At 36.3% G+C, this 14,798-nt stretch overlaps 1 protein-coding gene across 1 annotated transcript; it reads right to left on the bottom strand.

Annotated features, from left to right (window-relative positions):
* Positions 1-1,288: 1,288 nt before the first annotated feature.
* Positions 1,289-6,694, bottom strand: SCG2 (secretogranin II). Its single transcript, XM_036098708.2, has 2 exons — positions 6,530-6,694; positions 1,289-3,579 (listed from the first exon to the last, which is right to left on the bottom strand). Exon 2 carries the CDS (start codon positions 3,563-3,565, stop codon positions 1,709-1,711), a length of 1,857 nt encoding a protein of 618 aa, XP_035954601.1. The 5' UTR covers positions 3,566-3,579; positions 6,530-6,694; the 3' UTR covers positions 1,289-1,708.
* Between the last annotated feature and the right edge of the window lie 8,104 nt (positions 6,695-14,798).

Here is a 14,798-nt window from a genome sequence, read left to right on the forward strand (position 1 = left end):
CACGCATACATACCACAGGTGCCGTCACTTGGAAGTAACCCACCCTGAGACCTCATGAGTCTCTCACCATCCCACTTCCAAAGTCCCAACTCAGCTGACAGGGCACTTCCCTTAGAAACTACGTAGTGAAGTGACGAAGAACTCAGGCTTTGGTAACTCGTAACACCAAGTGACTTTGGGAAAGTTATTTTTTTCTTTTTCTTTTTTAATTTAATTTTATTATGTTATGTTAATCACTATGCATTACATCATTAGTTTTTGATGTAGTGATCCATGATTCATTTTTTGAGTATAACACCCAGTGCTCCATTCAATATGTGCCCTCTTTAATACCCATCACCAGGCTAACCCATCCCCCCACCCCCCTCCCCTCTAGAACCCTCAGTTTGTTTCTGAGAGTTATTTAACCTTTCTGAGTTTTGCTTCTCCTGATGTAAAACAGGGATAATAAGAGACCCTTGACAGTGTTACAGTGCAGACTAAATGAGGTAAAGTGTTTATTACGGTGCCTGGTGTGTAATAGGCATCCAGTAAATAGTAATTATTTATTTCCTTGTTTCTTTTATGACTATTACTGTTTTGTTGCTATGTATCTTTTCTTGTGCCTGCTGCCTTTGCTGTTGTTGATTCCCTGTTGATATGTTAGGATGATATCATTCCCCAACATGACACACATTGTAACAATCACACACTGCCTAGCCCACTCAGGATTCTCTCAAGTACAAGGACAAAAGAGAAGGCAATTGGTGTTTTCCACTGTGCCTGTGCTCATTCACTTACCTGACAGTTTGAGGGTCCTTAGCCCCTCTCAAATCATACAAAAGAGGCATCAGCCTTGTCTTCTGAGGACCAGGGTGATCTGGAAATAGGTAGGTTACTTCCAAGTCTGTAGTTATTTCTGATTGCCCTGAACGCAGCTTTTTTTTTTTTTCCAAAGCTGGTTATGGGTATGGAAGACTTAAATGTATTTATTTATTTATAAATCAAAGGTGCAAGGTAAAACTATGACAATAAAAGTCTTATTCCATAAATCATATATGTGAGAAAAGCCATAAGCAAGTGTTAAGCAGTGGGCTATTAGAAGATGTTACATTCTAAGCACATAGCATAATAATATATTTACAATTATTTCTTACCTGGGTTGACTGTGGAAGATAAGGATTTTCTCTTTGGGTTCCATAGTCATTGTCTCTGGCTTTCCAGAATGAATAGTCCACATTTGTCGAGAAATAACATTTATTAATCAACAATTAAACACACAATAGAAAAGGCCTTATGAATAAAACTATATATTTATAATGCTTTATTTTTTTTTGCTCCAGAACTTCACAAAACACTACAGACAGTAACAAAATAATTCAATAAATATTAAAAACTTTCAAGAGAATTATAGGACACTCTTTATCATATGTGAGCATCAACAATGCCACAGCCATTAAATACACTATTAAACACTATCACAGATATCTTTCTTGAATAAGGGATATGTTTAATTTTTTTATCCAGAAGTCATAACATTGACACATATCCATACACAAGAGAATAGCTCAGAATAAGTGAAGCAGATACCCCAGTGAAATGGAATCATCTGCCTGTACATCATTTAAGGATATTACAGTGTTAACAGGATAGAAGTCAACACACTAAAGAGAAATGTTAGGGTTTTCTTGGGGTTGGAGGAAGAAATTAGGGCATTTAATGAAAACTCTTACATATTTTCCATTGCTCTCTTAGCAATATGCTCCCTTCCCTTTTCTGCCTTTTCTTGGTTGAGGTATTCCAGCACTTTCATTAACAGATCTTCATCCAAGTACTGTCTGTTTGGGGTATCGTCATTCTTTGGGGGCGCCACAGGGAGCCTTTTGCTTACCGAGGCCAGTTTGTCAGTCTCCTGAGAGCTGCCTTGATTCAAATGCTCTTTGATGGCCTGCTCGATTTGGTCCTCGTCCTGCAGGTTATCTTCAGATGAGACTTGACTTGGAACTCGCTTCACCTGGTTTGAATTCATGATCTCAGGGTATTTCACTAGCATCCTGGCCAAGTACTCTCCTAATTCTTGATCCTTGTCATTCAGGTTTTCATATGCCATTTGCCTGTTCTCCACATCTGGTGCCCAGGCCCCTTTGGGAAGCTGGTTTGCTCTCGATCTTCCAGGACCATAGGGGAGTCTTGGCAGAACTTTCTCTCGGTTATACTGACTGGAAAAATATGGAGGCTTTTGGTTTGCTGCACTCTCCATCCCTAAAAGATTTAAGATGTCCTCAACAGTGAGCCCATCTGGTAGGGCCTCTGCCATAGCACGGCCAGGTGTTTTGGAATAGCCATTCTTGGAGAGCATTTTATTTTGGAACAGGTCTGGATGGTCTACGTCAACCTCTGAGATGTCATCTAGGTCAACGGGAAGTTCAACCTCCTGCTCTGGTTCCACTGATCCATTTGGCTTCTCTCCAGTTTTCAGCATGTCAATTAAGTCTTCAGGGGGTATCTGTAAATTCCTTGAGATTTCAATCAGCTGATAAATAGACTGAGAATCAAGTGGTTTCTCAAAAAGCCTGGTTGCTCTTTCCCCGTTCTGCCCATTCTGTGACCTCCCACTGCCTGCGGCATTCACTAACCTTTTCAGATATGCAATGACTTTGGAGACATCATCTGAGAGTTGGTCTTTACCCTCTTTCCGGAGATCTTCATCTTGGAGGCCCAGCTGTCCCGAACGCTTCACTTCATCATTGATTTGTTCATTTTTTTCTACATTCTCTTTGCTGTCTCTTATCTCTTCCTGGGTTTGACTCTCTATCTTTTCTTCTACTGGGTTCCAGTCTTCTCCCCCAACCACATCTTCATAAGCAATGTTATTGGCCTTGTAGATGTCATCTTCATCATCTGTGTAAAGTTTTTGCTCCTCATCAACTCTCTCACGCTTCTGGTTGTTTGGTCCCGTCAGTTTCCCCAGCTCTTGGAACACGGATTCTAGTGTGGCAAGACTTTGAGGAGTATATTGTTCTTCTACTATTTCATTTGTGCGTTTAAAGGGGTTATCCCTGGAATTCTCTTCATACATAGGAGGGAGTCGTATGTGCTTGAGCTTCCTCTCTGGCCACTGTTGAGCCTCGTAATCATCAGGCATGTCCATTGGAAAGTTCTTTTCTGAATTCAAGGCATAGGGCTTTTCTTTTGGTGCAGACTGAGGCACATTTTCAGCCTGTCTCAAAGCTTCAAGTATTATCCTCATCCATTCATCTTCACTCAGGGAATCCCTTGTACTTTCTGGCAAGTGACTTTCATCACCATTTTCTTTTTTCTGAAGGGGAACAGAGAGTCCTTGATAGGGATTGTAGTCTGGGCTGTTTTCTTCTTTGTGAGCTTGTTGTCGGAGTTTTTCTATGTATTCTAAAGCTCTGATCATTTCAGGACTGGGAAACTTTTGGACACTTTCCAATCTGAGGTCTGGTTCCTTCTGAAGCAGCTGGTTTCGCTGAAATGAAGCTGCTTCATCCCCAGAGATGAGGAAAATTAAAGGGATGAGAGACAGGGCTGTTCCAAGCCGGTGAGTCTTAGCTTCTGCCATGTTTGAAAGATGTCCTTAAAGCATAGAAAATATGAGTTAATAGAAATGAAAAACTAGAAGACACTATAGCAAAACAAGTAACTGATCATTGAGGGAAAACATACAGCAGAGATTATTTCACATTAAACTTGGGATGACTCTTTTTAAAAGCACACATATTTCCTATATAACCCTCACAACCTAACTACAGGAATCTAGCAAAATTGTTACCCAATTTCATCAAGTTTTCATGGCATTCACTTTGTTAAAATAATAACAAAAATACTGATATGAGGTTTCTCAAATTTTATTTTTTAATTTGCAAAACATGTAGTTAGTTTTTTTAGTATGCATTGTCTGTTTAATAAAAAATTCCCAAGCTGATTTTTAGTTCTCTTGTATAGCATTCCTATTGAAAACATTGGCAAAAAAAAAAAAAAAAATTAGTTGGCTTAATTTAAAATATGCATGTACATACACACACACACACACACACACACTAAATGATTTCCTTAAGGTTGTATAAAAAATCATGTGGTTAAGTTCCTGAATTGTCCATCTAATTTTTTGTAGAAACACTATAGCAGTGACATTACATACAATGAAGTAATACAGCATCTTAATGTCAATCATACTGAATTGCCTTGTGGATGAGTCCTATTTACCTACAATTTTCAGAAATAACTTTGTTCTCACTCTGACACCAAACCCAACTGACAATTTTAAAGGTTCTATACCTTAATAACCTCCAGAACATTCTCTGGTCCCAGCGAGTAGGCTAACCTAGTGAAGTTTTTTTTCTGTATAAACATACTGAAAAAGTAAACTTTTAAAATATTTGTGCTCCATATTTCTTCTAATCATTTTATTTGTGACTGTCTTGCAAAATGCAATCATGGTTATATTTTTCATCAGCCTTCAAGAATGCATAGTAAATAATAACAGATGCTACAGAGAGAACATAAGTTTTCCTAACCAGTCTATTTCTGAACTTGTGAGTGTTCAGATTCAGCTTGACTTATGTCTGTGTCTATTTTGGTGTGGACCTGTGAAATCTTAAATGACTCATACTGTTAGAAAATCTTAAAATAACCACTATGTAACTCCCAATTTAGATAAACACAGACGATATGTTGAATTCTTCCTACTTAAAAATCTTCATTCATTTTTTCCTCCAATGTCTTATTATCTCACATATGAATTAGCAAAGGGATTATTTTTTTACATGTTTTACATTCAGAGCTGCTAACACTGAAAAATTATTTTAATATTTGCAATTTTTGTTGCAAATAAATGTGAGGAGAGCTCATAAATTTGTTCATGATATCTTATTTGCATCATGATTTTGTGACATACAAGCTAAGTTTTGTGGGTACAATATTCTGTTAGCTTAGATATCAATTGTAGAAAATATCATTTTTCATCATTTGGTATTTAAGTAATGCTTTCAGTTTTTAGAACTTAACAGTGGTTGTAGTTATAGAAATTTCTTTAGCTTAAATGCATATAATTATTAAAATGATTCCCATTAATCAGACTACTTCATTTACTGCAAGAAAAAAATCTTTAAAAGCATGTCAGAGAAAACTCCTGAAATATTTACTATGAATTAATGTTTACTATAAGAAATTTAATTCATAGATTCTTAGATTTAAATAAAAGTACGTTATAATTTCTTCTTTATATTATTTCAGGATGCATTTAGCTTTGATTATCTATTTTCAACATTGGCATTTGAAATAGTAATTTTAAGAATCTTAATGAACTTATTTTCTTCAAAACCATTATCCTGGGGTATTCTTAATATATGAGTTATGTGTTTGTCTTTAAAATCATTATCTTGTAGATGGGCTTTGCTGTGGAATTGGGGCAGAATATTTAATGCAGGTATTTAAACCACAGCCTAACATATGCTATCCTTTGGTCATATATAAGGTTTCAGTTTGGATGACACAGTTACTGCCTTTGAGTAAGACTCAAGGGATTTCTTTCCCAGGTAGCAGTTCTTCAATATACTGAAAAAGGTTTCAACAGCTCTAATATCCTATGTACAATTTGAACTAGTGCTTCATAAGCTAAAAATGTCTTTTCTATTGAAATTAAGACTGGAACATTGACAAATACAGGATATATTTAATCTAATTTGAGCAATTCCACTGGTTAAGATACAGAAAAAAGAAATGTGTCCCATTAAAAATGTCCAGCAAAATATTGTATAACCTCTTTCAATCAAAACATAATAATAATATCTTACACAGTTATGAAGGTTTTCCTCATGGTAATTCAAAATTAACAACTCTCTGCAATTCATAGTCATATCTAACCTATAACCCAAGATAATATTGCACCCTGAATAAAAGAAAAAAACCGTACTCAGGATAATTCTAATCCTACTTTCCTGGGACTAAAACTAGGAAATAACAATGTGAGCCCTTTCAGAGTATATCAATTCAGAAAATAATTTTATATAGTTTATTAATTTTGAGCCCTTGTAAGGTAAATGTCAAAGAAAAAAAGAACTAGTTCCAAAATTGGTTGCCTCTATGACTAATGTATTTAACAGCCTTTGAATGATTGGAAACATACTGCTCAGAATATTAAACATATAAATTATATCTCTGGCTTTGTATCTAGTTTTTAAGAGAAGAAACAATACATTAAGGAAAGAAACAAAATAATCAGGCTTAGTTAACTTTACATTAATATGGGTATTGACACTAAAATCCTTAACTTTTTCACACTTCTTACATATGGTTATCCAAATAACATCATGGTTATAAATATCCAACAGCATCTATAAATCATAGATTCAATTCTGTATGTACATATATAGTGTCCTTACATTGATTGAAGAGCAGCAGGTTGCTATTCAGTTATTCTATAGATATAAGGTTGCCAAACGGTCTTTTTCTTCTCAGCTAGGAATTAAGGAAAGAACACGCAATTTAGAACTTTCCAGTAAATCAAAGAGAAAAGCAGTCTTACCTCCTTTTTATATGGCAGAGGAGGTCCACAGCATGTTCCTCCCAGTGCTCCGGGTGAGCTGCTCGGGCCGTTTCAGCACCCGGACAGCTCCTGGGCTTATAGAGAGCCGCTGCGCCTGACTCCGCACTGCCACACTGACGTCACCGGGCTCAGCCACAAACCCGAGCACAAGCGAGTTTTTTCAAAGAACCCAAGAGAAAATAATCACTTTATATATTTGAGGGGGAAAAAAATGCTGCATGCTTACGCCACCTGTCTTTTCGTGGCAAAAATTGCAGTTTTTTCTTTCATCAAAATTTTTGAGGCTTGAAATAAAATGCTCTGCACAATTTCCCTTAGAAATAAAGAAATCTGTCAGACAGACATGGCTAATTGAAATATAATCTCATCTATGTTCTAATATCTTGTGATAAGTGTTTCTTGTTGCTGTTGTTTTTGTCGTTATAAAAAAGTTTTACACACAAGGACTTTTTTTTCTACATTGTCCACAAAGAAATTACATTACCATTCCCTTGTATACTCCAAGAGGAATGGAAGGCACATTATTAATATGAAAAGTCATATTTCATATCATGACCAGAAGCAAAATTGTTTTTAAACTCCATTTATTTGAATAAAAAAGAAAGTATTCTCTTTTTTTGTATGAGAATAAACTTTAAGGCTCTAATGAGTTGGAATTTTGCTTTAGAGCTTCAATATAATTTTGAAGCAGGTATTTCTAAGATTTCAGGTCTACCAGTTGATAATTCTATATGAATCTGTTGGTATCTTTTGCAATATCTGTCTCAAAAAAGGAGGCTTAGAGGTTGAATGTTAATGAAAATACTTCCATTAAATAAAAAATGGATTCTTTTACTGTTAGAGAAAAATGTGACACGTATGTAATGGGAATTCACCTGTAATTGAAAGGAAGTAGCTATAAATATTTTTCTTTTCCTATGGAATCAGATGAATTGAATACCTTTCATAAATGTGACCAATACAGGAAATAAGATAGTAGTTAACTCCCAACCTCTCAGATTTGTAATTCATGACCAGTGCTCTGCTTTGCCAGATAACATGATTATTTATTTTAATAATTCATACAAGTCTAAATTTTTACCTATTTTATTAAAGATGTGTTTTCTAGAAACTGTATGTTTTGAAATATACTTTAAGTATGAAAAAAATCTTGCTGTATAAGAGATCCCTTTATATCTAGGGTTAAATGAATAATCAGCTACTGATTTGTCCATTCAATAAGTTGCAATGCCTACTAAGCGCCAGATACAAAGATGAATTATATATGTATGTTAGTTTATATATGATATCATATATATATGTATGAAAGCTTTTTATGACATCATATGTATATGACTATATATATATGGCTCTCTATATATACTTTTGAGGATCCTTTAGTCTAGTGGGGATGACAGACAAACAGATTATTTTGATATAAATTGGAAAGCACTAAGAAAGAGGTTAACCAGAGGTGTTTGGGAAGCACTGTGGAGAGCCATTTGGTTCCATCTACAAATTCAAGGGAAAAAAAGCCTCCTGGGAAAAGAAGGCTTTGCTAAGGTATCTCATTATCACGTTTTATTAAAATGATTTCTAGCTATGTTAGGTAAACCACAGTATTCTTGAAATCCTCAAGGAAATAGGAATAGTTTAAAATATTAGGGAAAAAACAATCTTAGGGAAAATTACCCTTGATTTTTCCCTCCTCCCTTCCTTCTTTCCCTGCTCTCCTATTGAAAATATTTGATTTTTCCAAATGACCAGACCACCATCATCTGTGAATTGACATGGAACTCATAGTTTCAGACTTAAACCCTATGGCCAATTCATCTAATATTTTTATGCTTCTTAATGAGTTTTTAGAGCAAGGTCAAGTGCTAGGTTAAAGAGAAAAGGTTGAAAATCCCATTTCTCAACCACTATCTCAATGATGTCGGCTCTTTTGCTGCTATTTTTGTTAGCTTTATATACATAATAACATTTTCTTTAACCTTGATAAATAGTTAAGCCACTCTGAGTTTGACCTAATTTGTTTTCTAGTAGTTCTGTGTGGCCACTTGAACTAACCAGTATCAATACTGCCCCAGAAAATTCTGCAAGTTTAATCTTGAAGGGTTGGTTCAACATAGGTCTCAATAGCTCTCAAGGAAGTCACTCTTGACTAGGCTAGTTCAGGAATTGAACTTTTTTAACAAGGACCAGAAGCTATAGTGTTTCTAAGGCCCCAAAGTCAATCTCTTTCCTGAGGTTAATTATCCAAAATCCATACAAAACGTCATTCAAAAACTCCAATTGAGATGTCAGGAGGCAGCTGCTGGGATGGACTGGCTCCATCAGCTACAGGTGCGGGTAGAGTAATGAGCCATATGTGGGTAAGTGAATTCCTGACTACTGTATGATACAAAGATAAATACATATCATTTAGTGAGTTCCATTATGTTCCAAGCACTGTAGTTGGAATTTCTACAATCTAATTTAATCCTCGTGTAACTACAACAGATAGTTATTTTTATCTCCATTTTGCAGAGGACAAAACCGAAATTCAGAAATAAATAAGTGAGCCACTGGTTCCTCACTCATAACTGGTAGAGGTATGATTTGAACCTAGTTCTTTCCAAAGGTATTTCCATAACTCTGCTGGGCTATAGGAATAGAGAAATGAGTATGGCATGGATCCAACCATTAAAGATCCAAGTCTAGAATGTAGTCACTTTGACAAAAATCCTCAGGGGTTGTCCCAATTGCTTTTCTTGGTCACTGTCCAGATGGCCTAGGCCCAGACTCCTATCTGGGACTGCAAAAATGGAAAACAAGAGTTGACATTAGATCACTTTAATATTGCTATGTGGCATATTATAATGTCTTCCAAACAAGAGAGTAATTACTGAGTTTGGAAAATTCTACTCACCAGCAGCCTGTGTTCTATAGATTTTTCAATGAGTTATATTTAACATAGCTCTAGAAATCATTAATTGTTTTTGCCAGTAGTTATTTGTTCTAAAGGAAACTATTTTCTGAAATAGAAATCTATTTGAAGAAATTAAAATGTAATATATAGAGAGAAGGCAGCATTTTTGTTGATGTGAAATCTTTTAGAGCATGTATAATATATTATAGATAACCTATAAATCTTTTTATTACTAAGCCTGAGATAAAATCATTTTAAATGTTCCTTACAAAATTTTAATTTTCTGTTAGGTCCAAATTACCAACTATCAATGCCTCTGAAAAACAAAGCTCTATATCTTGAACATTTTTGAAATAATTATGTACTGTGTATGATAATAGTTTTTACTAAATTAGCTTGAATCCTCAACATGTGCTGTTAAGATCAAGCCAATCATTCACAATTCAAATCTAAGTAATTAGAATGGACTAATTTGTTTTTATGATCAGATTTTCTTAAATCTTAGTCATTTCATTCTTTGTTATTCAATTTCATATTTCATTTAGACCAGACTTTGAATATTTTTTTGTCATTTGTACAAGCAATCTTAGTAATCCCTCAATTTGAAGTGTATCTCTCTTCCATGCCATTACATTTCCCATTTTGTTTCAATTTATATGAAAGCAATTAAGATTCAGAAGCCTATGTGTTTTCTTTTTCCTCTTTCTCTCATCTCCTTCTCCCCTGTCTCTTAACTCCTTCATCCTTCTGTCCCTTGGAAGATAAGACCCATGGAGGAGTCCAGTCTGCAGCATGTATGACCTGAGGTCCTCCAGCATTTGCCAGGGGCAAAGGGTGTCTTCCCCCACCCCTAAAGGCCTGGGCTACTTCTCATTGCTCATTCCTCACATCTGCCTCCCTTCTCTTCTGTTTACTTTTCCTTCTTTATACCCCTTGTTTACTCTTTGCCTCCCGGATGCACTGCTTCCAAATTTTATTTAAACTTCTTTCTTTTAGTTGTAGTATACTTTCTTTATTAATAACCATTCCTGTCATAAGATGACTTTTTTTTTTTTAACTCCCAATCATAGAAGAATGAAATGTTTTACTACTTCCCTTGCAAAGGCAGAGCCTGCCAAACTGCTTCCAGAGAACATATAAATCAGGAACTGGGTACATTTAATACTGTAACTACCTAGTTCCTCAGACAAAATCCACTAATTCTAAGAGGCAGGAACTCTGTTTTCTGCCACTGTACCCTCACACCTACCCCATTGCCTTGCCACAATGGCTGGCCAAAATTATTTGTGTTCAATGGAGTTAACATGTCCTCATTTCTACTGTCAAAGCTCCATCTTGGAATGTTTTTGTCATTTCAGTGTCTTTAGGCAAATGAACTGCCTTTGTATGTGAGCTTCAAGCACTGCTAGCAAATTATGTATAGATTTTTTTTAAGGAAAATTTTCTTTCACTCTATTTTTCTACTCTTTCCCTTATTTTGTATAACATTTTTCCCAGTATTTGAGTTAAAATTTGAGATTGTACATAAGAAAAATGAGCCATTTATAGCTCTAGCATTTGTCTATTCTTTGTTTTGGGGAAAGGTTTTGTTGTTCTTCTTCTTCCTCCTCCTCCTTTTCCTCTCACCTACCCCCTCTTCCTCCTCCTCCTCTTCTTCTCTTTCTTCTTCTTATCAAAGTACCACGTTGCTAGTGGCCCTAGATAAATTAGGTAACATTTAAGGCCCCTTTTAATCCTTGGACACTGTGCCTTTTTTCTTTGTGAAATGGGATTTGACTTTGAAATGATTTTTGCATTTGCCTACTAGGTACTAAAATAACGATCTTTCTCATAAACTCTCAATGAGAGCCACTTAAATAAATTTAGGCTTTCTTTTCCATTGCCTTTGGATTCTAGAACCATCTGGTGCTTGGAAGAAAAGAAAGTACCATTCCTGTAATCTAATACCATGCATGTTTGAGCATCTGTTTCCTCAATGGATTTGGAGAAAGAAGTTTGTGCACTAGAAGTTAATTACTTTGTTTAAAACAACACTGAATGTCTCAATCTTTCAGATTCTCCTGGCATAATTGTTTTGTGAATCAACATTTTGAGTATATACATACAAACATTTTAACAAGGATATTTTCTGTTTGGAAATCTCCCAACTATGTATTTCTATACCTCCTTTTAAACAGAAGCCCAAGGAGATATAGGAGAGTCTTCAAGGTCAAAACTTAGCATCTTCATGGTCAAGTTTAGCATTTTGTGTTCAGGATTCCCACTGGTTCACCAGATGACTTTCACAGTTCACTTAGCCTTTGTTGGGATTTTAGAGTGCTATTTTGATAAAATGAGTGTATCACTTCTGGAGGTAGGGTATTCACATGTGTAATACGAAGTCAGGAGCTGAAAAAAGGCTCCCCAACCTAAAATCTCCTCCCCCAAAGAAAGCCACTAAGACTGTATTCTACATCTCAGGCATTTTTTTTTTTTTTTTGAACTTTTGGTATAGAGTCTGGGAATTAGCACATAAATCAAATCATCTATTACTTTGACACTGAAGAAAGGAGGACATGCTACAGGTAGGGTGATTTAAAGCATCTGTTAAAGCAGTGATTCTCAGTGTGGTTCCAGATCAGCAACATCAGCATCACCTGGAAAATAACAATGCAAATTCTCAGACCCCACTCAGATCTACTGAATCAGAAACTCTGGGGATGGATCCTAGTGATTGAGGTCCTATGACCCCTCTAGGTGATTCTAATGGATGCTATGTTTTGACTGACAGAGAGTTACACCATAAGAAAGCAAGCCTGGGGTGGGGGGAGCAGTCGGTTAAGCATCCAACTCTTGGTTTTTGTTCAGATTGTGATCTCAAGGTCATGAGATCAAACCCCACATTGGGCTCCCTGCTCAGCAGGGAGTCTGCTTGAGATTTTTTCTCCCTCTCCCCCTGCCCCTCCTGCTTGTGCTCTCTCTCTATAAAGTAAATAAATAAATCTTTAAAAAGAAAGAAAGAAAGCCTGAGAAAAGAGCTATAAGGTGGACCCTGAGAATCTTCAAAGGCCAGAACAAAGATTGTAAAATAGAGATAAGAACTCTGACGATAGGGAATGCGGGGGCAAAAAATGAAGTAAAAAATAACAAAGAAACATGGCTAATAAATTTACAGTTTTGCTTTAACCAGCCCCTTTTATTTATTTATTTATTTTTAAGATTTTATTTATTTGCGAGAGAAAGAATGAGAGACAGAGAGCATGAGAGGGAGGAGGGTCAGAGGGAGAAGCAGACTCCCTGCTGAGCAGGGAGCCCGATGTGGGACTCGATCCTGGGACTCCAGGATCATGACCTGAGCCGAAGGCAGTCGCCCAACCAACTGAGCCACCCAGGCGCCCTAACCAGCCCCTTTTAAAGGTTCCTTAATAACTCAAAAGTCCTTAGAGTCCCACAAGCAAATATTAACAAAATGAAATGCATCTGTACCACTGGTCCTTTGTGAGTATTTGGAGAAGTTGCCTCAGCAGCTTTAAATATGGGGAAATGAAATAGCCCCCGGATTGCTGTCCAAGGGGCTTAGAACTGGAAGCAGTGATTCCAGGGCCATTTCATACATCACATCTGGGATAAAGAAGAATACTAAAAATTTGATTAGTTAAAACAAGTCATAGCAACACTATAGTAAATTTGATTCTCTATCTTTATCAAAAGATATGGTATTTCCATGCCTTTCTTAGATGGCATAATGAAACACTAATTTTTCCTTTTCTCACACCTTTAAATTTTTCTCATATCAGAACTGTTCATTAAACATAAAACCAAATTTAAATGTAAATATATCTGACCTTTTTTTACAGTTTTTCTAGAGACTTGCTCACTAGTCCATTATTTATTCTCATTATGGAAATGCTACTGACATTTGTAAAGAATATCTCTTTCTCAACCTAAAAAGACTTCATTTTAAATTGATTCTTGAATAAATACAGATGAATTTATCTGAGTCCAAACTAGTTCATAGATTATCATGATTGGAAAGGTATATAAAATGTCATCTACTCTTCCCTAGTCTATTGCTTTCATCTACTCTGTCATATCTCTAACAGCCTTCCAGCCTATATTTAAACCAAATACCTCCAATGACAAGCAACTCATTATTTTCTAATGCCACTTTTTATTCCATCTTTGGACAACTTTATTCTTAAATTTTGGGTTTTTCCCCTTGTAGTGGTCTGAAGTATGACCTCTTGTAGGCTTCACTATGGATCCCAGTTCAGAACTTCAGGGCTCTGTGGAGCTGGTCTCAATCCTCTTCCTATGAACAGAATCATGTCTCCACCCCCACTCTGTTTTTCCTAAGTGAAATAGCTCTACTGAATTTTCTTCATGAGTCATGGTTCTGGTCCCCACCCCCAAAGCACATTCTTTGTCTTAATTCAAAACTCCAAACAGCATCTAACTCAGAACAGACATTCATCCCAGTCCCTCTGCCTAGAAAATCTCCCCAACCCTACATTGCCTGCTTTTCCCTTTGAAGCTCTTACTTCCAAGGAAGCTCAGTTACATTTCCTCTGGAGAACCTTCTCTGACTTCCTGATATAGCAAATTCTCTCCAGAATATTCTCTCATGGACCACATATCTCTCCTGGTTAATACATATTGCAGTTGTAATGTAGCATTTATTTGTGAGATTCTTAGATTATTCTCTTCCCAGTTGACTATAATCTCTTTGAGGACATAGGTCAGGGATCTTGTTTTGTTTCTTTCACTCTGTATGCGAAAGCCATCCAAACCAACCTTAAAAATAATCACATCTACAAATAAGCATATCAAGACCTGAGCTGACCCCATTCCCTCCCAATCTCTTACCTCCTTCTCAATGTCCTCACATGATCAATTATAATCCCTGGCCCTCCGTTCCAACCATGGAATGATAATCTCAGCTCATTCCTGCATTCCCTCACCCACCTCTCCTTCCCTAACTATTGCTAATTATTCAGGTTGCTCCTTTCTTATTTGTCCATTTTCACAGCCCCTTCATGCCCCCTTATGTTTGGTTTTTCTCGGAATCTCTTCCCTATCCAGTGTTTATCACTAATCTTTCTCACGTGTCTTTTTCCACCAGGAAGTTAGCAACTGAAGGGAAATAATTTCTACTTTTATTCTGAGCCACCACTCAGAAAACACTGTTGCCTGAATGACTGGAGTGTTTGATTAAAAAAAAAAAATCACAGTAAATTTATATTAATTGTCTACTAAATACAAACCATGGGGGCTTGATCCTTAGAAATACAGTAGCAAATTATCTTCCAACATTTTTCCATTATGAGGCTCCTCTGCTCAACTGGAACCAACTGGATTGACTTTCCATACATAGTTCAA

Source organism: Halichoerus grypus, chromosome 4 (assembly GCF_964656455.1).
Source record: "Halichoerus grypus chromosome 4, mHalGry1.hap1.1, whole genome shotgun sequence".
NCBI classification, from domain to species: domain Eukaryota; kingdom Metazoa; phylum Chordata; class Mammalia; order Carnivora; family Phocidae; genus Halichoerus; species Halichoerus grypus.